Source organism: Aspergillus vadensis, assembly GCF_003184925.1.
Source record: "Aspergillus vadensis CBS 113365 unplaced genomic scaffold BO88scaffold_36, whole genome shotgun sequence".
NCBI lineage: Eukaryota > Fungi > Ascomycota > Eurotiomycetes > Eurotiales > Aspergillaceae > Aspergillus > Aspergillus vadensis.
The window spans coordinates 197,965-221,632 of NW_020292074.1; the positions used below are offsets into that span (position 1 = coordinate 197,965).

General features: G+C 50.6%; 9 protein-coding genes across 9 annotated transcripts; 5 read left to right on the forward strand and 4 right to left on the reverse strand.

The window, feature by feature from the left end:
* The first annotated feature begins 124 nt into the window (after positions 1–124).
* Positions 125–1,627, forward strand: BO88DRAFT_408968 (oxidase ustYa family protein). Its single transcript, XM_025707839.1, has 5 exons — positions 125–498; positions 575–706; positions 764–894; positions 948–1,047; positions 1,099–1,627. The coding sequence occupies exons 1-5, from the start codon at positions 234–236 to the stop codon at positions 1,338–1,340; spliced, it is 870 nt and encodes a 289-aa protein (XP_025557603.1). The 5' UTR covers positions 125–233; the 3' UTR covers positions 1,341–1,627.
* A 569-nt stretch (positions 1,628–2,196) lies between these two features.
* BO88DRAFT_375707 (isopenicillin N synthase family dioxygenase) lies at positions 2,197–3,624 on the forward strand (the record flags this gene model as incomplete). Its single annotated transcript, XM_025704347.1, has 4 exons — positions 2,197–2,230; positions 2,282–2,467; positions 2,518–2,892; positions 2,971–3,624. The coding sequence occupies 4 exons, from the start codon at positions 2,197–2,199 to the stop codon at positions 3,375–3,377; spliced, it is 1,002 nt and encodes a 333-aa protein (XP_025557604.1). The 3' UTR covers positions 3,378–3,624.
* A 755-nt stretch (positions 3,625–4,379) lies between these two features.
* Positions 4,380–6,068, forward strand: BO88DRAFT_408971 (bZIP transcription factor). The gene has a single exon (XM_025707840.1). It carries the CDS (start codon positions 4,743–4,745, stop codon positions 5,700–5,702), a length of 960 nt encoding a protein of 319 aa, XP_025557605.1. The 5' UTR covers positions 4,380–4,742; the 3' UTR covers positions 5,703–6,068.
* Positions 6,069–6,443: 375 nt separating this feature from the next.
* BO88DRAFT_352567 (uncharacterized protein) lies at positions 6,444–6,829 on the reverse strand (the record flags this gene model as incomplete). Its single annotated transcript, XM_025703596.1, has 2 exons — positions 6,444–6,632; positions 6,704–6,829. The coding sequence occupies 2 exons, from the start codon at positions 6,827–6,829 to the stop codon at positions 6,444–6,446; spliced, it is 315 nt and encodes a 104-aa protein (XP_025557606.1).
* A 1,367-nt stretch (positions 6,830–8,196) lies between these two features.
* Positions 8,197–10,328, reverse strand: BO88DRAFT_458698 (FAD binding domain protein; the record flags this gene model as incomplete). Its single annotated transcript, XM_025711059.1, has 6 exons — positions 8,197–9,082; positions 9,129–9,169; positions 9,215–9,450; positions 9,500–9,664; positions 9,721–9,970; positions 10,077–10,328. 6 exons carry the CDS (start codon positions 10,326–10,328, stop codon positions 8,197–8,199), a joined length of 1,830 nt encoding a protein of 609 aa, XP_025557607.1.
* A 321-nt stretch (positions 10,329–10,649) lies between these two features.
* On the reverse strand, positions 10,650–11,705 carry BO88DRAFT_408976 (uncharacterized protein). Its single transcript, XM_025707841.1, has 2 exons — positions 11,359–11,705; positions 10,650–11,310 (listed from the first exon to the last, which is right to left on the reverse strand). The coding sequence occupies exon 2, from the start codon at positions 11,277–11,279 to the stop codon at positions 11,079–11,081; it is 201 nt and encodes a 66-aa protein (XP_025557608.1). The 5' UTR covers positions 11,280–11,310; positions 11,359–11,705; the 3' UTR covers positions 10,650–11,078.
* A 3,316-nt stretch (positions 11,706–15,021) lies between these two features.
* BO88DRAFT_439205 (uncharacterized protein) lies at positions 15,022–17,429 on the forward strand. The gene is made up of 2 exons (XM_025709707.1): positions 15,022–15,698; positions 15,770–17,429. Exons 1-2 carry the CDS (start codon positions 15,044–15,046, stop codon positions 17,314–17,316), a joined length of 2,202 nt encoding a protein of 733 aa, XP_025557609.1. The 5' UTR covers positions 15,022–15,043; the 3' UTR covers positions 17,317–17,429.
* Positions 17,430–19,125: 1,696 nt separating this feature from the next.
* On the forward strand, positions 19,126–20,707 carry BO88DRAFT_475788 (MFS general substrate transporter; the record flags this gene model as incomplete). Its single annotated transcript, XM_025711897.1, has 4 exons — positions 19,126–19,508; positions 19,566–19,625; positions 19,705–20,545; positions 20,600–20,707. 4 exons carry the CDS (start codon positions 19,126–19,128, stop codon positions 20,705–20,707), a joined length of 1,392 nt encoding a protein of 463 aa, XP_025557610.1.
* Positions 20,708–20,850: 143 nt separating this feature from the next.
* Positions 20,851–22,264, reverse strand: BO88DRAFT_491953 (uncharacterized protein). Its single transcript, XM_025712886.1, has 4 exons — positions 21,944–22,264; positions 21,693–21,877; positions 21,499–21,619; positions 20,851–21,445 (listed from the first exon to the last, which is right to left on the reverse strand). Exons 1-4 carry the CDS (start codon positions 22,249–22,251, stop codon positions 21,040–21,042), a joined length of 1,020 nt encoding a protein of 339 aa, XP_025557611.1. The 5' UTR covers positions 22,252–22,264; the 3' UTR covers positions 20,851–21,039.
* Between the last annotated feature and the right edge of the window lie 1,404 nt (positions 22,265–23,668).

Sequence of the window (23,668 nt, forward strand, 5' to 3'; positions counted from 1 at the left end):
CACCAACCACTCGGATGAGTGTTACACCCGTCACTTGGTCCTCCCAACGGCGGGTTTGGCTTCGGGAGGATATTATTAGCATCGGACCTGGCGGAGGGCATAGATGGGCCCATTGGTCCTCCTCCATGGGCAACCGAGAATAAACACTCGTGCTGCGCTCTTTTTGCCGGGGAAGAAGAGTCGTGAAGTTGTTGCTCATTCTTTTTCGTTTGAAAGAGTCGTTCCTTGACACCATGAGTTCTGCGCGCAACACCAACTCTTTTGACGACAAGATGAACACCTCGGACCGGTCCGACTCGACCGATCGCGAGAGACTTCTTGTCGATGAAGAAGATGTTCACTGGTCGGGGAAGAAGAGTGTGCGATCGGGGCCTGGAAGATGGCTAAACATAATATTCGTCGTTGTCATTGCCATAGTGTCGTGTTTGGTCGGCATCTTCATTGGCCACAACCAAGGCGATTCAGACAAGGCATGCACGCGGCGTATCACCCAGCACTGTACGTTTTAGTTTCAAGACTGTCACTGAGCGTCAAACATCGAGGAAATCAGAACGTTGAGCTAACGCGACCGTAGCACCCGTGGTATCCAATGTTGGGCTCAACTATCACAAGCAACAGTTTAACGGGTCGCTTCTCAAAGAAAACATCTTCCGACAAGATGCCAGCCCGGAAGTGGATGCAGCATGGGAGTCTCTCGGTGCCAACTGTTGGTTTCCTTTCACATTATGAAGTGAGTGAGTGGAGTTGGCTGATCGTAGTCCAGACCGATCCATTCGCGTGCCTGCCGAAGAAGCCGAGAAATCAGGACTCGCTCCCGACCAGGTTAAGATCAACGAGAAGTACGGAGGTGGATATCCTGCCAATGTGGAGGGATTCCACCATCTGCACTGCTTGGTATGTTAGACAGGATAAGGGACAATATAGGTTGTGTGACTAACGGGTTACAGAATCTCCTACGCCAATCCCTTTACTACAACTACGACTACTACCATGACCTTGGCAAGGGCGCCTTCACCAACAATGACTACGTTGTCCGTCGCCACGTCAGTACGTTTTCACTGCTACTCCTTTCTTTCGAATCAGTACTAATCTTGATAGCTCACTGTCTCGATATCATCCGCCAGCAGCTGATGTGCACCGTGGACGTGGGAGTCCTGGGTCAAGTTTGGGTCCACCCCGACCACCCTGAGCCCTTCGTCGACTTCAACACTGAGCACAAGTGTCGCAACTTTGAGCAGATCCGCGAATGGGCGGAGCGAAACCAGCTTCCGGAGACTGTTCCTAATGATTTCCTCCAACCCCCGAAGATTGGGGATAGAGTGTATGAGGAGATTCCATGATGGTTGCTGCTCCCTGTATATAGAATGTACATATAAATGTCTTGATGTCAATGAACTAAGGGAATGCGATCCTTTCCTAATGTAAAGCGACCTTGTGAAACGTTGGGCTGAAACTCCAACCATTCAACACTCCCCGGGGCAAGGCATCTGGGACGATCGGACCATGGACGTTTGAAAGCCTATTAAGTTCAGGTTGCAGCGGACTGAGTCATGAAACTTGATGTGATAAATTGAGCTTGGTGATATATGAAGACAGGACTGGATGGGATTGGTAGTTATGGAAATGATTAGTAAATCCTTCATCCTGGAAGGGGCATTCAACCACTGCTCCCAGAGGCCGTGACAATAAAAACAAATGCTCATTGCACTTCACACCAGATTCCTCGCATGTATACCAAATCCGGCAGTCCTGAATGGCACCAGGCGTTAATGTGGCTCGACTGGCCGGATAGGGCTGATCAAGGTTACGTTGATCCGCCGCCGTCCCATGGATGGTACCTGGAAGGGTTTGACCCAGGAGATTGAGGTTGCAGTCTGATATTTTGGAAAGATGACTAGTACAGCGGCTTCTGATCGCTGTAAATGTTCTAGGTGTATACCAGAAGAGTCGTGCCGATAAGTTCTACATGTGGCGCCTGATTCACGACTAGAATCATTCTAGAAGGAAGCGCCCTCCTGCAGGGCTGCCTAAGCTTTTCACAACGTCGAGGATTATCAGCGCCTACCCCGCATCGATGAAAGATATCTGCAACCAACTCATCTTCCCAGTTGCCATGCTTTTCTCGTCGGCAACTCCGTTGGTACGCCAAATGGAACTCTAACCATATGAGCTTCGTTGCTCCACTCGATCGAAATCATGAGTCCTGTTATCCCTATCATTGATTTTGCTCGTAGGTAGACAGGACAGATATGTCTGGAAAATGCACTGACCATCTCCGCAGCCTTCTATGGAGGCCGCAGGGAAGACCGACAGCGCCTGAAGGAAGAAATTCACCACGCTTGCAAAGACCTTGGATTCTTCCAACTACGCAACCACACCATTCCACCCGAACTCCAAACAGCCATTCTAGAGCAGGCCAGTGATTTCTTCCGTCTACCTATAGAGACTAAGAAGAAATACGAAAGGGGTAAGTTCACAAGCAACATCCACACCGGTGCCCACTGTTTAAGCTCCCAGACAATGACAGCTTCAACCGCGGATACGAACGCTTGCGAGCCCAGAACTTTGAGAAACGATCCGCAGGTGACCTAAAGGAGAGCTTCTTTCTTGGTCGACATCTCCCACTAGATGATCCGGATGTCCAAGCCGGAAAATTCGGCCTGGGACCCAACAAGTATCCTGTTGAAGTGACAGACCCGCAGCTCTTCCGAGACACGGTTGATCGGTACTATGGAGCCGTTCTCAGTCTCACTATCGACCTTATGACTGTTATTGCCGGACTGGTGGGCCTTGGTTCAGATGCTCTACGCAAGTTCTGTACCAAACCCATTGCTACACTTCGCTTGCTTCACTATCCCCCCCAGGCTCCTGATGCGTCGGAGCTGGAAAGAGGTGTGCATTGCCCAACCCTCCCGCATTCGGCTCCAACCAATATTGGGGGTACCACGAATGAGCTAACTTTACTTACAGGCATCGGAGCTCACAGCGACTTTGGTGCTATAACCATCCTCCTGCAGGACTCTGTTGGGGGTCTGCAGGTTTGGAGCCGGACGTCGAAGGAGTGGGTGGACGTGGTACCTGTGCCCGGCGCAGTGGTAGTCAACACCGGCAATATGATGATGCGCTGGACAAATGATCGGTATGTCTCCAACCTACACCGAGTCATCAATGCATCGGGAACTGCGCGCTACAGCGTTCCTTTTTTCTTCGATGGCAACGCAGATTTCCTGGTCGAGTGCCTGGAAAGCTGCCTCGAGCCGGGCGAAACGCCCAAACACGGCCCAATCACTGTGAACGACTGGATGGTTGGTCGCTATGCAGATACCTTTGGGGGTGGCGAGGGAGAGGGCGAAAAGGACCTTGTGGGCTTGGAGTAACAACAGCAGAATACATATGATCGAGGCAAAATCATCATGGGGATAGCGCACGGTTCTTTCTATCAACCGTGGAGAAATATGAGGATCCTGGGCTTAATTCTACCTCAAGGATGGTTAGTCACATACCCAAACCACTGGGTACCAGGGAAGCCAGGCGCGGCCCGAGCGAAGCACATCTGACTATCGAGTTTTGAGAGAAAGTAAGTAGAATTGGGACGATCTAGAGGTAGATTGAAGCATCAGGGATATTATTGCCTTTAGTGATCAACCGTGTAATGCACAGCGGGCCTATGACGGAGCCGGCTATATCGAGGGGATAAAGTATCCACCCATGCAGCAGAAGAGTAGTGATAACTAATGATCCAGCATTTCAACAAAATTTAGATAATCCGAATACTTCTTGCCTACAGGAAGCCAATGCACGCAATGGGAAATTCCGACGTTGGTAAAGAAACATGAATCGTGTCGTCAAACATTGCTGGGTGGCTTCAGAATGCATTGTTCTGTGTAACGTGGCGGGTGGAGGACCCAGCAGCACCGGCTGCACGGATTTAGTAAGTGTCGAGGTCGTAGATGTCACCAAGATATCAATATCCCAACTATTTGCAAGAACCACCGTGAGGGATGGGGGGAGCAGACCCAGTACCTGCTTGAGTCCTTTGGAAAGGCCCGGGATTTAAGTTAGCAGTCGGGATATGAAGTGCAAGCAATTGGGTCGACTCGAAACGTCATGCTGCAAGTGCGGGCTCCACGCGAACCACACTGAAAATAAATCCGGATTGTTCTGGCGGGTTGCCATCGGCTCAGGGTCGCCTCTGACAGGCGCGTTTTCCTTCCGGGCCAATCGATCCTACGTCAACCATGTTGCCCCGGAGTTTGAGCTCGACCAGATTACTACTCTGTATATTCTGTGGCCCCAGGCAATCCGGTTTGGGGCGGATATCTTCCGTCCCCCATCCACTACCTGCCCCCATCAACCATGTCTCCTTCCCAATGCGTGCGTTTAGATCCCTGCCGGATATATTATCCCTTCACCCCTACTTGCGCGTTCGTCTGTGATTTCCCCTTTGTGTGGCACCTTGTGGTCGATCGACAAATTACCGTTGATCAACCTTATCGAACCTGCTCAGTGCTGTGATTTAACGGACGGTCTGCTACCCTCCAATCAGGGCTCGTAAATCGCTTCACTGGGCGTGCCTTGCAAACCACCCACATTATCAACTTCGCATAAATAGCAGCCGTGATCACCATCCACTGCGCAACATCTTAGTGGCTTATTTTTGTATCTGCATACTATCTTAATTGTGCATCAATATTTCAATACACCACTGCTTACCTCCCCAATCCCTTCCCCTAAACGCTTCAATGGCCGACGTGAGAATGTCCGCCGACTTGAACCTCTACGGCCCCCTCTCAGGACCAACACCCACCACCGACGAGACCTGGCCGGGCTCCCTTCCCTTCTATCTCGATAACACCCTTCCCCAGGACTGTCTTTCTCTTCCTCTGTTCGAAGATAACAACCAATGGCTGCTCAATTCCTTCGAGCCGCCCGTGTCCTGGGCCACTGGACCCGCTCTGCGAACCAACTCCACCGCTAGCTCGGACGCCAGCTTCATTGCTCCCTGCCAGACTGTACACAATCCTACCAATGATTATGAGCAAAAATGCTCCCCGATGCAGGCCACCTTCCCTTTAGTACCGGCACAAATGCCTCCAGCTCCTATGCACGAAATCACCTCGCGGGGTAGCATCACAAGCGTCAGCAGCGGCGGTAGCGCCGACAGCAATCCATCCCGGTTCAGTATTTCCAGCTACAGCAGCAGTAATGAGAGCCCGGTATACAGTCGTCGGGGGAGCTCCAATCGACCACCCTCCCCAGGAGTTAAAGTGAACGAGCGCGAACGACGCAAGCGGGAGCGTTTCCTTGAGCGCAACCGTGTGGCTGCCAATAAATGCCGCAAGAAGAAGAAGGAGCATGCCAAGCAGCTCGAAAGTCGTTGCGAGACGGTCTCGCGGGAGAACACGCTGCTGGAAAGTCAAGTGGATCATCTGCGGGGCAAAATCTTGAACTTAAAGAATGAGCTGCTGCGGCACTCCCACTGTGGGGATGAGAGGATCAAAGATCATTTAGCAAAGATGGTTAAGCAGCTTTCTGATAAAGCTGGTACGACAACTCAGAGCCCCGAGGAGAAGAAAGAGCCACTACCTCCGACAGAGAGTCCAAAGCAGGAGCAGGAGATGACAATGGATCTTGAGGATTTGGTACAGCTCCCGGCTGCTGGGGACAGCTCAGCAACAGAGGGGCAAAAAGATACGGAGTGAATGTCTAATTCGGAGCTTGTCAATGGCCTGTACATGATGGCCTGCGATGATTTGATTAATGTCTATATGATGAGGCGTTGTGGATATTTTTGGTTCCCTTTCCCCTTCCTACGTCCCTATCTCTTAACCCTTTCTAATGTCTTTTGTCTCTTCCCTTACTCCTTTTTACCTCTCTACCTTTCTCTCCTCGGGACTTTCTCAAAGATACTTGTTCACGGCGATGGAAAAGTACTGTGTACGAGCTAGATGGTAGATACGATTGATGATGATGGCGGAAGCTAGCGTGCTAGCGATGTTTCTGTTTCTAATGTGGCGAGCGGGGTTTAACGGGGCGCAAAAGTAAACTTCAATCCAACTACTTCCATCACTTCATGCTTGCAAGTAATTCATTAAAGCTGAGTCGATTCAATATATCCACTGTCGTCATGATCGTCAATAACGGGTCGAATGGCCAATAGTATTAGCCACGGGGCCACCACTTACTCAATTGACCTTCGAAAATATTCGCCATCCAATCGTACTTTACAACCTACAAATAGTAGTACTACTGTACTGCTTGTACTAGTCTCCGAAACTCTATTATCAATAGCAATGCAATAATAATAATCCAATTCATCAATGCCACACTGAATACAATTTATCCCCATACTTGACTAATAATACATTCAATTGATATCACATAAAAACTCTTCCCTAACAAGTCCGATCATAATGTTATAGTACTTAGTAGTACGAGTAGATTTACTCCTCCGGCATATCCCCCCCAGTTCTCGATCCTCCCTTCCTACCAGCCTCTCTAGCCCGAGGATCTCCAGGCTCGAAGCTCCCTCCAGATGACATGCCTCCCTTGTGGCCGGCTTCCCGGGCCCGTTCTTCGCCGGGCTGGAAGCTTCCACTGGAGGCTTGGCCGCCCATGGAGGCGATGTTGCGCTGTCACCACTTCGATTAGTACTATGCTCTCGCTCATGATGGAGTAAAAGAAGGGAGTGGGATCAATGTACCTGCTTGTCCTCGTCCATGGAGGCGAATCCGCCCGAGTGGCTGGACTGGCCACCCTTGCGGGCGATGTTTTCGACTTCTTCCTGGGGGCGGTTGGCGAAGTTGCCGGGGTTGGGGTTGGAGGCCATTTTGATGATGATTGTGCGTAGAGTATAGGTAGTATTGTTTAGAGATAGATGCTTGTTGATTAAGATGGGAGAGTAAGTTCCAGGGTTAAGGTAGGCTATTTGTAGGTCTTTCGGACTGTGGATAATGATGCTGGTGTCTAACTATAGATGTTACCAATGACTACGTACTGATGTCAATGTTGATGCAGTAACCATGATCGTGATTGTGGTGAACATGGTATGGTTAACCTCGATTCAAGTTTTGGGCATTTCTCCAGGGTCCTGGCTGCATGTGGTCTACATGGTCATGTACCTACTTTGGGTAAGGCAGGGACAAGGTACAATTGTTGGTTGTGAAGTCATTCAGCATCATGTTGTGGGAACATTGTTATTTCTGGGATGGAGGTAATACGGGTACTTCTCTCTTTATTGAGATTCTCGAGAAAAGTCTGGAAGGTTGGATGTGGTCATTGTGATGGTGGTGTTTCATTGTGGATAGTCTGGGTTCGGTCGGTAGTTGTACGGTGGCACTGTGCTTGACACTGGTGGATGAATGGCGGGGTTAGTGATCGATCACATACTGTGTACAGTAGATAATGTGTCAATATGATCTCCTTCCGTGCAATTGCCCTATAATGGAAGAGATGGAGACAACCCTTGTCGTTGCTGGACAAGTCGAGATGAGGTCCGTTCGGTCTGGCCAGGGCCTCCAAGATAGCACAGATAAGCTGTGGGGCAGCCTCACTCTGGAGGAAAAGGTGGACCTGACCCGCGTACAAAGCCTCACTCCCTCTCAGCGGTGGTGTTGTCTGTTGGATTCTTAGAGGGATACTGTTATGGGCCTCGCATCAAAACAATTCTCCACGACTGTTACTCTCATGACATCACCGATGAACATCACCATTACCTCATCAATATCCCCTCCCAATCAAGCTGCTTCCTCCGTCCCCTGGGTCTGAAAGCCAATTTGAGTATTGGTTCCACAACTTCCCTGTCATCCATCCAGAGGGTCTCTGGGACTTCTGACTGGCAGGGCCCTTCTGCCGGAATACGGGACGAGAGAGCCGTTGCCCACGGGTGATCCCCGGTCTGTGCGATTATGCTGCCGTTGAGCTCTGGCCACTGACCATGTGTGCGCTATGTTGGGGAGAGCATGTGCAAAGTACATAATTTTTCTGTCAGTAATTATTGCTAATTTGTGTCGCATAAATGGTCTGGTGCTAAGTCTTTTCTATAGTCTCTCTATCGTGCCTCTGTATCAGACATGGATGCTACAACCAGAGAAGTATCCGTGTAACGCTCGGAATGCCATCACTAAAATGCCCCCCCTCCACCCCATTTCACCGGTCGCGTTTGACCAAATAGTACTGAATAGAAACAGAACCCAATCAAATCAACTTGCTCCGGACGAATTGACCAAAATACTGGTCCAATGCTTCCACATCTCCTAAACACCCTAACCAGGCAACATGTTGATCCGGACGGCAGAGGACCAGACACCCAGTCTCTTCTCGTATGCCGTACCTTTCATAGGCATGGCCACAAGCTTCACCGTATGAGCCGTCGTCCGCAAACACCCTCGAGTAATCCCATCCCCACATCTCATCGAATGGATGGAATATATCCGGTAGGTCCAGAAGGTTCACGGAAGTCCTCGGGCTGGAATGCACCACAATCGTCTCGAGAAGGGGGCAACACCGGTTCGACTTTAGGTCTTTGTGCAGACATGGCAGATGAGGCTGCTTGTTGAATCGGTTCGCAAAACTAGCCAGCTGACTCTGGTTGCGAGGTTCACGCAGGTCGCCTGGGAATACGAGCAGCCTCCATGCTGCGTTACTGGTCAACCTGCTAACCAGCTGCATGCTGATCCCGTCGGCCTGGCCCACGACTGGATACGATGACAGGCGCATACCGATCGTGATATTCTTTGCGACCGAGGTATCTGCCTTCTTTCCGGCAATCAACTCGTTTGGACCATATGTCACCCCCGTTCCCGTCATGAAGTCGATGTACTGGCCACGAACGCGCTCCACTCCTTCGGTCACGCTCGTGTCTTGCTCGTACGCTTGAACTAACTCAGTATCCAGCTTGAGCAGCTCCTCGCCGACTGGTCGTCGTTCTAATTCGTATGTATCGAGTATGCTCGGGGAAGCTTCTCCTGTAATAACAGAGCATAGCTTCCATGTTAAGTTGTAAGTATCCTGCATTGACACGTTCAGACCCTGACCTCCCTTGGGCGAGTGTGTATGTGCTGCATCTCCAGCCAGGAAGATTCTGTCGTTATTAGTGTATGATTCGGTCAACGAGAGAATTTACCAACCTGTTGTGCGGCCTGTACGTCTCCACTAAACGTTGACCTATCTATCCCTAGTCAGCTACGGCCGCCTGCCTTCGTTTAATACTTACCTTGTAGATGGACCACCAGTCGCAGTGCTTATAAGTCAAAGAGTAGGGCTTCATGACTTTCGCCATGGCTCCCACAATTTCATCAAGTGATACTTCCGATCGGTCTTTGCCCTCCACACTCAACCTCCCATCGCCTTTGGGATAGATGTAAAAGCGAACTAGCCGATTCTCCCTAGGTGCCGTCATGATGCTGCCACGGTCTCCGGCATGTATTGCACAGGACTGACGAATATCCGCTGAAACCTGTCAATCAAGCGAGCAAATGTACCAACTGACCAAACTTACGGAAATCAGTGATCGGGGCGATGTCCACAACCCCCCAAGTGGTATCTCCAGAGCACACTCGCATCGGGACCTGCAGTTGCTCTCTTGTCCAGCTCCTCGCACCGTCGCAACCGATAACATACCGAGCGCGAATGGTTTCAAGGTCACTGAAATGCCCATTAGCCCCTAGAACATCATCCAAGTCAGCATGCAACCACCATCAGAACCAAGATTAACCATACCATTCTGCCCAACCCTCTTCACCCCCACGATGACCGGATACTCATCCTCCCCTTCCTCTAGCAGCTCCAACGTCTCCGCCTGTTTCCCATACTCCACCTTCATCCTCCCCCCCTGCTCTAACCCCAAATAATCCAAAATAATCTGCTCAATGATCCCCTGATTCAGCAACACCATATTATACCTCGACTTATCCGTTTGAGCCGAGTGCATCTTGTGCCTCGTTATCCCGCCCGTATGTTTATCATAGCCCTACACAGCGCCCGAATTAGTTGCTGTGCTCTATTTCCCCACGAGGATCTGAACTGGAGATAAAGCTGAATGCGATATAGTATATAAGAATTAATAGTTTATTTACCCAGAAACACATCTCGGCATGCTGCACACCTTTCCGTATTATCGGATCAACTACCCCGAAACTCTCTAAAATCTCGAGTGTTCGGCTCTGTATCCCGTCTGCGTGTCCGGTCGCTGTTCGGCTGGGGTACTTGTCGATGATTCGGGTGGTCATGTTCGTGTATTGTGAGGCCCAGCAGGCCGCCATGAGGCCGGCTGGGCCGGCGCCGATGATCAGGAGGTCGGTTGTCGAGGGAGAGGAATTGGGTGCCATTGCTGGTGGGTGTCGTGTCATGCCATTGGATAGGTGTGGAATAATATATTATATGTAGATCCTCGTGTATCCTGTACAACGAATGAGAATTGTGGTATTTTCTCACACTATGGCAAGTCTATCGCAAGCAATTCTTGCGTTCCTGATGGCTTCTGATAAAGTACAAAAGTGGCGTCACAATTGAGTTCGGGCGTTTGGTTAAGGTGACTACCACATCGAAACGTCATGGATCGTCACACCGTTGATGACTCTTTGTCGCCGAGTTTCTTGATCATACTTGCTATCCACCCGGTTGCTTATCCTGAATGCAGACTATATTGTGGATCGCCGGATTTATTGTACATGTTGTAATTGATCGCCGTGTTCTTGGGGTGAGATTGGCACTGGGTTGAAGGTACTACCCAAATAGGCAATCCAACTATCGGATTTATTTTCCACCTCAACCTGCTACTACATCATTGGGGTGTTCAAACCTATTTAACGTTAGATCATGGCAGAAATGCTAAATATGCTAATTGCTTCAATAGAAGGTCTAAACTCACCGATCCCACGTGGTCCGATCGGAGTCGTGACCCTCGGGTATAAGTCACCGGTCGCATCGTTAGCGATTCGGGTACATAGAGAAGTTGAAATGCGGCGCTAACGAAACGATAGCGATGAAACAAGAATGTTAACGCGATTTTTACACGTCTGGGGTATAAACACCAAGCACATCATACACAGTATGTGCCATATCAACTGTCAACGCCATCACGCGAACCGCACTATCAACCCGACGATAAGTCCGACGAGAGCCCCAATGAGGATCCCACCAGCCGTATATAGCAGCGAACGGCGCCACGACCAGTTCACCCAGTGTAACTCGATCGGTAACTGATAGCCTGGGTTCATGGGTGCGTTGGATTCAAGGGTTGGTCCTTTGGCATAGCTGTCGGGCTGAGCGGAAGTCATGATTTTATTCGGAGGATGTCCGTCGTCAAGGCTGTCAGTACTTGATCAGTTCAGATATCCTCGGGGCTAATATACGTACAGCACTAGCATGCGATTGTTGTTCTAATGGTATTCACCAAGAGAAGATGCCGACAGCGGGCCTCCTTCACTTTTGTAGTTAAATCAACCACCCGCATTTGCACCATTTCCGTATGACTTTGTCCTCCATCCAAACGGGCCATACAGAATGCAATGCGGGGTGGGTTGAGTTGTGAGCCTACAGACGTGCTGTCTTCCTTGGCTTCTTGGCATCGCGTCTCATATGAGTGCCCTACGGGGATTATGACTTCGACGGTTCTTTGACCCCGTAGTTGTAGGCGCCGGCTGTGGGTCATATCGAGTTCGTTGGTGGATGGTGGGAATGGGATCATACACTAAGGATGGGACCCGCAGAGGTTCATATGGATCTGCGTTCTCATTTGTAGTCTATGAAGGTAATGTCTCGGAGGACAAGAGACCGGGCAGTCATAGCAGGACAGATTAGAGGCGCTGGTTCAGGGCCCATCCCCTGCTGCCAAGCATCATATAGACAGAGATGGTAAAAGCCAGGGGTGTCCTAGCAGTTTCTGTCAGTTGACAACGCGCATGGTCGGAATATTGCGTATGCCAAGAAGTAGCGTCCTGCCACTTTGCAGAGATCAATATAAAAAGAATCCTAGTGCCGATGTTCGAGGGCTTCGTTAGTACTAGGCCTGATGCTATGCTGATTTTGAAGGTAACGGCGGCCGATATTGTCGGAAACATCACAAGAACTATTACTAGGTGTAGTATATATGTCATGTTGATTCTTCCGGATCCGATATCTCACTATCGCGGTCATCTAGTCTTATACTAATCGTAGATCGACCCCGACGCTGCAGTTGGAAGAGAACATCATCCCACAGGCTGCAGTGGAATATAATCAAGACAAGACATCCTCGATTTCTCAGTTTTGAAAATAACAACCCGTTTCTTTAGGTGGACCCGGCCAAGAAACCGTGGCAATTCGGGAAAGTCACCTCGGCCTCGTGGTCGACTTCGCGCAGCCCCACGGCAGGGGGATTGAAAATCTCGCCGAGTTGAGAGCAACATGGACTGTTATTAGGATATACTCTAATGTCGAGAACAATGGTCCAGTCGACTGAGAGACCGAGTTTTCTAACCACGCCGCTTCGTCGAATCCGCGTGGCTTGCAAGGAATGCAATGGCTGATGGGTAAAACCCTCAATCGCAGATCGGCCATCCTGAGATAAGACACATCGGGCCGAAGAGCCAGTAAACTCACAAGATGCCTTTGTTATGCCATCTCGAGCCATAGCAGACCAACTTATCCGGGTTTCCTTTCCGACGTCATACACCCAGTATACCCCGTATTGGAACGCTAGGCCTTCACGCGGTCGTATCTTCAGAGAAAACCCTCCCCATCCTGCAAGCCATTGTAGTCCTTGGCGTTACGATTGACAGCAAGATCGTGGTCTAGTAAGTGGGATTTACCGACGTGCTGCCGCGAGAAAGGCACATTACGTCCGAGCAAAGGCATCGTACGATGCGGATTCTGAGAGATTTCACAATCCTTGCAGCAGCCTTGCTTCTACTCAGGTTCTGGTGGACAGGCCCCGAGGACCAGAAACATTCCTGGTACTGGGTAGATTGCACCGCAAGGCTGGCTCAATTGTTGCGATTGCATTGGCCGCGTGCTGCGTCAATCCTGTCGTTTGGCGGCTCTCTTAATATTGTGTCAGCACATCCCCGTGCGCTATGGGTCACTTGATAAGATCCTCGCAAAAGCGAAATTGGTGGCCGATTCAGGTAAGATTCTTCTGATTCCACGTGTGGTACTCATGTACTAATTGAACTAGATTCGTGATTGAATCAAATCTTCAGCTTTCGCACAGCCGTGTCACATTCAAGACATAGACTATGATATAGACCTGCCAACTTAGGACGACTCCAATCTTGACCATGGCTATGACCATATATTTATCCCTTTCCGGCAGGACTTTCACATATAATGCATCCCGGAAATGTCTCGGTTAGCAACAAATCCTAAGTCGCTCTACCCTTTCGTTCACATATCACACACAATAACCGACAAATTCCCAAGATGTATACATATCTATAGGCCAATTCAGTCCCCCAGGCCCGCGCCCGAAAAACTCAAAACAGAAGTATTTCCCAGAATGCTCATACAATGGGAACTTAAGTTGCCGGACCAGATGTAGCACGGGCCCCAGAGGGTTGCGTTGTCTCTGACATGCAGCAATAGGTCCAATGTCGAGCATTAGGTATGTGTATAGTGCTTATGTGACAAGCAAACACCTGACGTGGGATATTGAGCATATCCTCATGGTCGCCACACGCTCTTCAGGATGTTTGGGCCGCCATGCTCGAGGACAAGGCTTGGATGGACAACATTACGAACAGAAAGACCAGACTTATGGCGGCTAACTATCGCATTGCTACATCCTTCTTCCGTGAGCATGACAATCGGGTTTGCGAGTCGTAGGTATTTTTGAGAACCCCTCAAAAGATTGATTATGCTGATACGTGGAAAGGAATACCGGCTTGTTTGTTTGGGTTGACCTTCGCCATCTATTGCTAGGAAAGTGTGTCACACCAGAGTCAGACTACAGGCAGTCGAGGGTTACATTGCCTGACGTTGAGCATCGCTGACATCCGTGCGAAGAATGGGGTTATGATTGCGCCTGGAAAGGTATAAATGCCAGAACTCGGTTGGTTCCGAGTCACATTCACTCCCGGGAAGGAAGCCTTGGAAGAAAGGTTAGAGCGGCTGTTGAGATCCATCGCAGAGGCTGAGGCGGAAATTTGTGGAAAATGAAGGACTATGCCGTTTGAAGTATAGTGAAGCGCATTGATTGCTATCTCGGTCCGTAAATCACACACATCCACCACTTTTCACCAGCCTTGTCTGCCTTTAGCGTTCCACAATCCCCCTCCGCACCTTGGATGGCTGCCTGTGGTGCTGTCATCTTTACTAGGCTACCTAAGTCGCACTCTCGAGATAATTCTATTTTCTCATCATCCGTGTTATCGTGATCACGATCAAGCCCAATCACCTCGGACCATCTTTGCTATTTATAGGATAGTCCGGACAGGGATTCCTTCTCGCCTCTGGCCACGATAATGACTGGGTCGCATTAGGGCATAGTACACAGTTACACTATAGGACAAGCCCTGGTAGCTTGCAGGTTCCCCTCTCTCTTTGGGTAACGATGGGACCAACTGGAAGATCAGACTGAGAGCCGGACTAAACACAGACCCACGGCGAAGGCGGGCGCAGACATGAATGGTGCAACCAGGGATTCTAGATCAAAGCGACCCCACCAAGGGAGATTAAATTCATGTACAAGGCTACAAGCATATCCCAATCGTATCTAGCTAGGTAGCTAGGCTGCTAACCAAGTGACTACTGTGTGGCACAGTCGCGTACCAGCGGAATGAGCCACGACCCTGCTTCCCACACAGCCAGCATCCGGACGGGCCCTTCACCCGAGCCTCACACCAACAAGAACCCCAACCGATCGCAAATGGCCCCCAATTCACTAAATTGAAGCCAACTCATCTGGTGGACAAAACAACAGGGATTAGCTGGACTAGCTGATTTAAATGCCCATCCGCCATGCACCGCCCCTTAAAAACCGTTGGCCCAGGAAGCCTTCCCTCCTCACTTTTTCCCTCCAAGAAAAACAAACCCCCAAACTGTCTGCATCTGACCTCAGCCAACCATGGCTGCCAGGTCGTCGGATGGGCTCCGTCTCCTGTCCGATGTCAACATCCCGGACGCAAGATTGAACGACGACTCATCCGGCGAGGACGATAAAAGCGTAATCGATCTTCGCGATCTCGGTCCGGGGCCACGCGATTCATTTCGTAGTGACTTGACCGATACACCACCCAAAGGTGTCGATCATGGCGATCAACCTCATTCTATGCCATTGGTGACCAATAAGCCCAGGCGTCGGTGTTCGGGTCTCTTCGTCACTCTTATTGTACTGGGCGTGTACACTACCATCCTGTCCGGCGTCTTCTTCGTCGTCGCGTGTATCAAGCCCTACTATGGCAGTTTGATCGGTAACAATGCCGGACTCACTGCCTCGTCCGCATCCTTGCTGAGCGCCCTGTTGGCCAAAACAATCGAGCTCTCCTATGTCACTGTTTGTGTGGCATTCCTGGGCCAGCTGTTGAGTCGGCGGGCTCTCGCGCATGGGTCCGAGGGCGTCAGCATCGCTGACATGACGCTACGAACCTGGATCACGCAGCCGGGGTCGCTGCTGATGCAGTGGGATGTGCTGCGCTATGTCGGGTGGACGACGCTTGGTGGGTTGACGCTAATTGTCGCTCTGGTTGCGATGCTGTATACCACTGCTGCTGAAGCCCTAGGTTAGTCACTCTGTCCCCTCACCATTCATGATAGACCCTCTTTCTGACCGTCTATAATTCCCCGGCTCTAGTATCTCCAAGCTTGGTCATGGGCCCCGTCCAACCCCGACTCCTGCAGGGAAATGTCTTCACCGAATACTCCAACGTTTATTACTTGGAAGACGCCTGCCAAACTCCAATCACAGTCGATGTTGACCCAACCCACTGGAATGAGACCTGTCTAGAGATGGAGATAGCCGGCCGCTCATATCACGACTACTATCAATACCTGCAAGGTTGGGCCGAAATGCTGAAAGCCGGAAATAGCACCTCAACCGCCCTCGCTTATCGCCCGCAGCCGCATGCCTTGCTATACGACAACACCACAGTGACCGGTCGCTGGATCGAAATCGTCAACACAACCGCCCTATCCGAACAACATGGTCGCGTCGTCAACAACGTCACTGCCGCCTACCCACACGGTGGCCTCTTCGCCGCTGCACGCAACCCTGCAAATAAGATCCAACAGCCCGTTGACATGTCTGGAGAGGGCAAGTACATCATCCAAGCCTCTCTCCCATCGCCTGCTATCAATGTGATGTGCGTCGGCATGTCGCATGACGAACTGAAACCCCTCATCTACACCGAGTGGCCCAACCATAAGCCTTTCAACGCATCGACGTGGGCAACCGCCGCACCAACATACTCGATCAACACGAACCGCACCGTCGTCGATGACCTCTTCGGCTTCAGCGAAGACCAAGGCGCCCCTGTTTTCCCCATCTATCCAGAAGCCTACAACACCATCCTGAACCCCAAAGTCGACAACACAAACTCCATCTACATATTAGGCAGTGCCCCTCCAGGCCACGACCCGAAGTACGTCCTCTGCGGACTGCGCGGGAAGCTTTCAGGTCGCTGCTCAGCGCAGTATCAGGTCGACCCGAGCGGCGGGGATTTGAGCTCACGTTGCGAAGACGCTGCCGACAGGCTCCAGTACAACCGGATACATCCTAACACGTCAGAGGATCAGTACCTGATAAACTGGAAAAGCGTGGCATGGGAGTGGGCAGACACGGTGACTCTCGCGTCAGGCATCCAGGGTGACGACGCCGCTATTGAACGCACGCTGATGGAGTTGGTTCCGAGCTTCGATAACACCACTAACAGCTCTTCGCTGGATCCTCGACTCCCCTCGCTCAGTGAGGCTTTGGCCGTCTTAGCAGGAAGTACCGCCCTCCTCGGTAGCCAGTACTCTCCATTTGTTCCCGATTGGAATTACTCCGAGCCTAGTCTCAATACCCCTGCCGTGCAGGTGTTCAACGCGACACTGCAGTCTGCGGGCTATGCGTCCGGCCGGACGAGTGACTGGCAGCAGGTGTTCTATGTCATTCTGGCTGTAGTCTTCTTGACGAACATCATGTGTCTGGGGTTCATACTCTTCCAAGGACGCGGGCAGTTAGTGACAGATTTCACGGAACCACCGAATCTGTTCGCTTTAGCTGTGAATAGCCCGGGAACTGTGCATGCGTGGTCTGGAGCGCAGCTGGGAGCGGCGGGAACTCCGCGCTTGCGCGATCGATGGCACGTCGATATGCGCGAGGAGAGCGGGCATTATTATATTCGTACCTGCGGATAGTTGCAGCACTTTGAGGATGGGGCGGCGAACTAATGGATATGATGTGATGATGTGAGGGTGGTTAGAGCTTTTCATTTATATTTACTGCATTGCAGGTGTTGGCGAATAGCGTGTTTTGTATTGGACAGATAATATTGTAATAATGAATCGAGAGGACAGATGAGGTTGCCCTAATTGTATGCGATGGTCTTGGCATAAACTCGATTTGTCATGCCTCTTACTGACGGTGAAGATTAGACCACTAGAACAAAATGCTCGGTTCGAATAAAAGAGTCAGCGAGCCAAAGATCCTCAGATATTTCCCAGGACATGGCGGATGGCGGATGGGTATGCAAGGGTGTCCGCGGGGCTGGTTCTGCCTTTCGTATTCTCGGACAGTAACCATGAGATTGATCCTGAGGCACCGCGGATAGATGAGGAGGTTAAATCATCGTTCGTCCGAGCCCCCGGAGCCGAGAAAGGACATCTCTAGCGATATACCGGAGATGCTACGGATGACGAACTGGTTAGTCTCCGATAATTATAGATTGTTATTGAATCCTCTATCGATGAAAGTGTCCCTTTTAAGGGTATTCCACAGTTTTGGAGATAATGATAGCTCCTGGAGATACCTCGAGAAACTTAAAGTTAACCGTAGTTGCAAAGGAAAGAGATAGAGAAGGATTGTTGGCCATACCTCCAGATAGTAGCATTCCAATGGTGGATTGAGCAAAGGCGGGCTGACAACTGGTTAACTCCAATGCTCAGTAACATGCTCCTTCGAAGAGCGCTATTAATACTTACTGTGAAAATTCAGTCAAAGTCTTTCATGCAGTAGTCAGCTATATAGCATGAAAGGCATTGATTGGACCCATGTCCATTGTGGCTTTTGTTGCGAACTCTAACAAGCCCAGGAAGATGTGCTGTTGTGCTACTATTGAACGATCCATGTAAAAGTGGTGTCTCATTGGCCGGCAACTTACATATGCTGCATATCTCTCTCCATTCGGGTTGTTTACAATGATAGTCAATGATAGTTTGCAATGCCAACCTCCACGGACTGTCACACCGACGAGAACCATCACAGATGCCCCGCCACAACTATCTTCACTTGTAGATTGTGCTGAGATAGCTTCCTGTCCTCGAATCCTGATATAGCCAGTACTACTGGTACTCTGCATTCCTTTTCTGGCACCCTCATACATAGGCGCCCGTCCATATCTATACTGTACTCTATCATGGATAAAGGACGGCATGACACCCAGCTCATCATGAATCGGAGTATTGATAATTGTCCAACCCTGCATTCCGCTTGGGAGAAGATCGACAGGAAATCTGCATTCCGCCAGCTCATCCTTGTCCACCCCTTGCGTCATTCATCGCTTACCTTTACAATCCTCAGCTCAGCCTCACCTGGTCCTTTGAGATATAGTCAAGCTTCGTAGCTGCAGATCCCCCTCGAGCACTGCATATCCTTATTCCCCCAACATCAAATTATCCAACGCAACCAACAGTCGAGTTGCTCCCCCCGCAGCAGAATGGACTCGCCAGAGAGTGCGCTCCCCAGGCATAGGGAGCATCTCCCGGGAACCGCAATAATACATGATGGGGATCATCAACTCGTCCATGGGTCCAAAACTGCGATAGTGTGAGCGGTGCTCCTCGAGCCCAGATGTACAGCATTAGCTCACCTGCATAAGCCTCGTTCCTCAGCCATCGGACGATCCCCACGATCCACTAAATTGGTCGATGAAATGGAAGCGTAAGTCACAAGCAAACCACACAATGAACCACGCTCATCAATCACCTTCGACGATAGTCCTAGTGATCATGACCCAGCTCGTGGCCGCCTTCGTATTGACAGCATCCGCACTGTCCATGAGTCCGATGTTTCCTGCCTTCACCGAATCCTTCCATCCGAACAACACCCAGCTCCTGCTCATCACCGGCGTGTGTATCCTGTCCTTTGCCTATGCCAATTTGATCGTCGTCCCCTGTTCCAATATCTTTGGTCGTCGCCTTACCTTCTTGGTCTTCTTGGCGATCAGCATCGCCTCGTACGTATGGGAGGCTCTCGCCTCGTCTTATACCAGTTTCATCGTGGCTCGCGTGGTGAACGGAGCAGGGGCAGCGGCCTGTGAGACAATACCCATGCAGACTGTTGCGGATCTTTTCTTCTTGTACGAGCGAGGACAATGGACCGTAGCTTATTTGTGAGTTGAATGAGCCAGGAACACATCGAGGCCGTTTCACTGACAAGCCAAACTAAGCACTGCGGCTTCCTTTGGCTCGTTCCTGGGGCCGGTAATATCAGGAAATATCACACAAAGGTATGATTAGGTGCGGGAGCATATTGTATAAGCAGGGCATTGTGGCTTCGTAATGAATTACTGACTCATGGAAAACCAGATTCGGATGGCGCAGCTTCTTCTGGCTATCGATGGCCATGACCTGCTTCAACTTCATCACCATCCTTCTCTGCTCCCCGGAGACGAAGTACCACCGCGACCCTGCGTCCAAACCTCCACGGCATACGCCACATACGTCTCACACATTAGAGTCCTATGATTCGCCCACAGACATCAGCCCGACCGTAGACTCGAAGGAAATCTACTCAACCCAAGCACCACCACCACCCAAGCCCGGGACCGGGTCCCCCTGCAGCGCACAATTCAAACTATGGCAAGCCCCGGATCCGCAATGGAAGGCCTTTCTCCTACGAGACATTTTCACCCCATTCCGCATCTGCCTCTACCCGATCATTTTCTGGGCCGCGGCGACAGTGTCCGGCGTCGCGAACTTCGTTCTCTTCTGGAACCTCACTGAATCCTCCGTTCTCGGCGCCCCGCCCTATAACTTCAACGCCTCCCAAGTGGGATACTCCAACTTCGCCTTTCTGATCGGCTGCATCGTCGGACTCATCACGGCGGGGCCATTATCCGACTGGGTCGCGGTGAAAGCCACGCAGCGGAACAAGGGTGTCTACGAGGCGGAAATGAGACTCTTGGCTCTTATTCCACCTTCTGTGATACTGCTTATATCGGTGTTGGTTGGTTCATTTGCGATCCTCGATTTATGGCCCTGGCCTGTTTTGCTTATTTTCGCGTACGGACTCAGTGGACTGGTTGTTTCGGCCATGTCTAGCAATGCGGTGGCGTATGCGATGGATTCGTATAAACCTGTTTCTGGAGAGATTATGGCTGTAGTTACGATTATTAGAAATACTTGTGGGTTCACTATGAGTTATTGGGTGCCGTCGTTGGCGGAGAGGAAGTTGGGGTATTTTATGCCTGCTATGGTGCAGCTGGCTTTGACGTTTGGGCCGCTGGCGTTGGGTGTGCCAATGTATTTGTTCGGAAAGAGGTTGCGGGTCTGGACGAAGGATTCTAGTGTGCATTTGTATGGGGGATGATAAGGCTGTTCCATTGTCTGAAATATAATATATAGTAATATTCGTGTTTCTGCCCAGTACTTGTGTATTCCGGAAAGGGTGCAATGTTCCTGAACTATTAGGCACACTAAGCTAAGTAAAGGTCTCTTGTCAATATGCTGCTGCTGCAATTTCAGTAGCTACTGGGTATCCCGAAAATCTCCCTTTCCAGAGGGCACTGCGTATGGCGGACAAGGATGTGCACTGTGGGCTATTAAGGTCAGTCCGCCGTCTCGCTATATACATCAACTCGTACTATATGCTATGTATAGATCCTGTAAGATCCTTCTATATGCTACATGCTCTTATTTGCTTCATTCCGGACCATTGCGAACAAGGTGTCCGTCGCTGTCGTCGTTCGGGTCACGATCGGCCATAGTAGTGGATAACGCTCGATCGGTTATTGTTGTAGAGAGTGTCTGATCATCCGTACGAGATTCCTCTACATCCACGGTCTGCATAATTATGATGCTGTCGACCGCTCGTGGGAGTCTCTTCGGGGATGGTTGCGTAGGGTGTGGAGGCGTCTCTGGCTGCCTGGCCCGTCGGAGGCTGTACAATGTGGGCACGTTGGCGACCAGGGCCGAAAGAAGTTCCTCTATGGGGCTCAAGATTGTCTGCAAGGAAGTGTCGAGTGAACCTTGATGGAATGGGAAACGAAGAGCAGAAATCACCACGAGGACAATGCCGATGGAGAAGAGGCCAATGAGCTGGGCGCGTCTTCGGATAGTTTAGTATGGATGAGAAACGTTGGTATCAACATTTGCACTCACTTATACCAGGGACGCCTAATCTTAAGGAGCCAGTGAATCGGAAGCATAATCAGCATTACGTCGGTGACGCAGTTGAATACGGCATGGGCGGATATGTGGTATGTCGATCTGATACAAGGACCTGGAATCAAAGAGGGCAAAAGTTAGATATTCTGACTGAGACTAAAGTACTGTATACCTCGCGAACAACGCACCTGGATCGGGATAGACTTGAAAGTACAGACTCAATGGTCTGCATACGGTGAGGAAGAGAAGGAGCAATGTTATGTATGTGACGCATAGTATGGCCCACATGACGCGAATCCATATGTATGGCCACGGAAGCACCCCTAGAAGTCGGTTGATGAAACAGAGAACGACAGCCTTCTGGCACCAAATACTCGACGGTCTCAGTATTATTCACCATATGCGCCACGCATTTCCGCGTGTTCGGATGCTTACTTACTAGGTAAAGTAGATGATCGCACCAGCATAAGTAACTTTGCTGCTCATCTGGGAACGCTTGATATCGGCGCGACTCGGTACTTCGCCCGCCATATATGTGACGGCAACGTTACCAAGCGTCCCGAAAACAAGAGTTATATTCATGATATAGATCAAAAGAAGGCAGCAGAAAAGAGTTATATAGTCGCTGATGACGAAGGACTGTCGTCGATAGCGGCGCATATAGAGCCGGAGGCCCATGATGCTGATTGCCAGAGTCGCAAGGAGGTACCCCACGATGATGGCAGCATCACCCCCAGAAATGCTCATTGTGAAGCTTTACGGGACAAGCCTGGAGTCATCAACGGGGAAACGGGTACTGGACAGGGGGTTTATATTCAGGTGATGGTCCCGGAGACCTCGAGCATCCCAGTCTGGCGGAGACAAAGAAAGTTTAATTTGGAGCTGCCTCGGAGTCCCAGCCGGACCATAATTGACAGCTCCGATTCCAAATATATTGCAGATGGTAGCTCGATATTGCTGGAAGTTCTCGAGAGAAAGTGTCGGTAGAATCTAAGGTGTTGGGATTGACCTAGATCTAACAGTGGGTCTCTGAAGACTATCGGGGACCAGCGCATCCTCGTCGATGAAGATCCGCTTCTCGGGGACTCTTGGTAGGCTCGGTTGTGTCACCCTTGAGTGTGCCATGGGACGTTTAGATTCCAGCCTGGCCATGATTCCTGGGGAGCTCATTCTCAGAAAGGGAAAGGAGTGACCCAGCATTTCCCTTCAACACCCCCTTCCCCTCCCCAGGCACGGGAGGGATCAACCTTATCCGAGGCCCATGCTTCGACCCAAACATCAACGAGAGCGTCCAAGCGCTCAATAAACTCTTCGTATCACATCAGCCAAGGCATTTCAGACAAAGAAACTGAGTAGCTCATCCAGTTCGAGGGCAGCCACGGGCTATAATACCTTGTCTCCAGCCAATGCATAATGCTACCCGACCATAAGTTCGTTCCAGATAATAGGCCCCTCAGCACCGCATGCATCCACCTACGCCTGAAACAGAGGGCTAAGAAGTCCAGACCCGGCTGTGTAGCCTCGTAAACGGCCAACCCCGAGCTCCAGTCTCCTCCGCGGCCTTCCGGCTTCGTTGAGCAGCGGTGTTTGGGTCGATGTGCTAAGACGCCGTAGGTATTGGAAACGTTTGACGCTCGGATCAATGTGATTTCCCCTCTTTTCCTTTAGACCAGGTAATTATGAAGCAAACGCAGGAAAGCTGGGTGATCTTGGGTTCATGTAATGTTCTTCGGCGATGGCACAGCGGTGAAGTGCCGAGTCAGGGGGTGGACAGCGGCAGCCACCACTTTGGGTAAACTGATGCGAGCCCAAGGGTTTAGTCTAGTTAGACTTGAATTGTTTCTATCACTTTCTCCTCGGAAAGACCGCTCTTTGAGTCAGTCACATCACCAGCGGACGAAAGTACCACCAAGATCCTCCACCTTCAGGGGTAGCTCGTTTCTCCTTCTTTCAGGCCTGCACTTTACATGGCAGCATTGGTTCTTTCTCTTCATCGATCTGAATCTCACCGGGGTGTGGAACGAGCTATACTGTTGTTCCAAACAGTGCAAGAACGCCGCCCGTTAATTTGTCTTTATGGCTGGTTGGGGTTCCATGTAGCTGGGTAGATGAATTCTGGGAGAGCCAGCTCCTTATAATTCACTGCCGAGTCCCAAGAGTCAGC

Bases quoted from the DNA above. Each gene is read 5' to 3' on its own strand.
- BO88DRAFT_491953 (XM_025712886.1), bottom strand. From the start codon at position 22,251: ATGAGCATTTCTGGGGGTGATGCTGCCATCATCGTGGGGTACCTCCTT. The intron at 21,878-21,943 runs GTAAGTAAGCAT...GAGACCGTCGAG, and splicing joins GCGATCATCTACTTTACCTA to TATTTGGTGCCAGAAGGCTG. The intron at 21,446-21,498 runs GTGAGTGCAAAT...AACTATCCGAAG, and splicing joins ATTAGGCGTCCCTGGTATAA to ACGCGCCCAGCTCATTGGCC.
- BO88DRAFT_408976 (XM_025707841.1), bottom strand. From the start codon at position 11,279: ATGACTTCCGCTCAGCCCGACAGCTATGCCAAAGGACCAACCCTTGAA.
- BO88DRAFT_408971 (XM_025707840.1), top strand. From the start codon at position 4,743: ATGGCCGACGTGAGAATGTCCGCCGACTTGAACCTCTACGGCCCCCTC.
- BO88DRAFT_439205 (XM_025709707.1), top strand. From the start codon at position 15,044: ATGGCTGCCAGGTCGTCGGATGGGCTCCGTCTCCTGTCCGATGTCAAC. The intron at 15,699-15,769 runs GTTAGTCACTCT...CCCCGGCTCTAG, and splicing joins CACTGCTGCTGAAGCCCTAG to TATCTCCAAGCTTGGTCATG.
- BO88DRAFT_408968 (XM_025707839.1), top strand. From the start codon at position 234: ATGAGTTCTGCGCGCAACACCAACTCTTTTGACGACAAGATGAACACC. The intron at 499-574 runs GTACGTTTTAGT...ACGCGACCGTAG, and splicing joins GCGGCGTATCACCCAGCACT to CACCCGTGGTATCCAATGTT. The intron at 707-763 runs GTTGGTTTCCTT...ATCGTAGTCCAG, and splicing joins GGAGTCTCTCGGTGCCAACT to ACCGATCCATTCGCGTGCCT.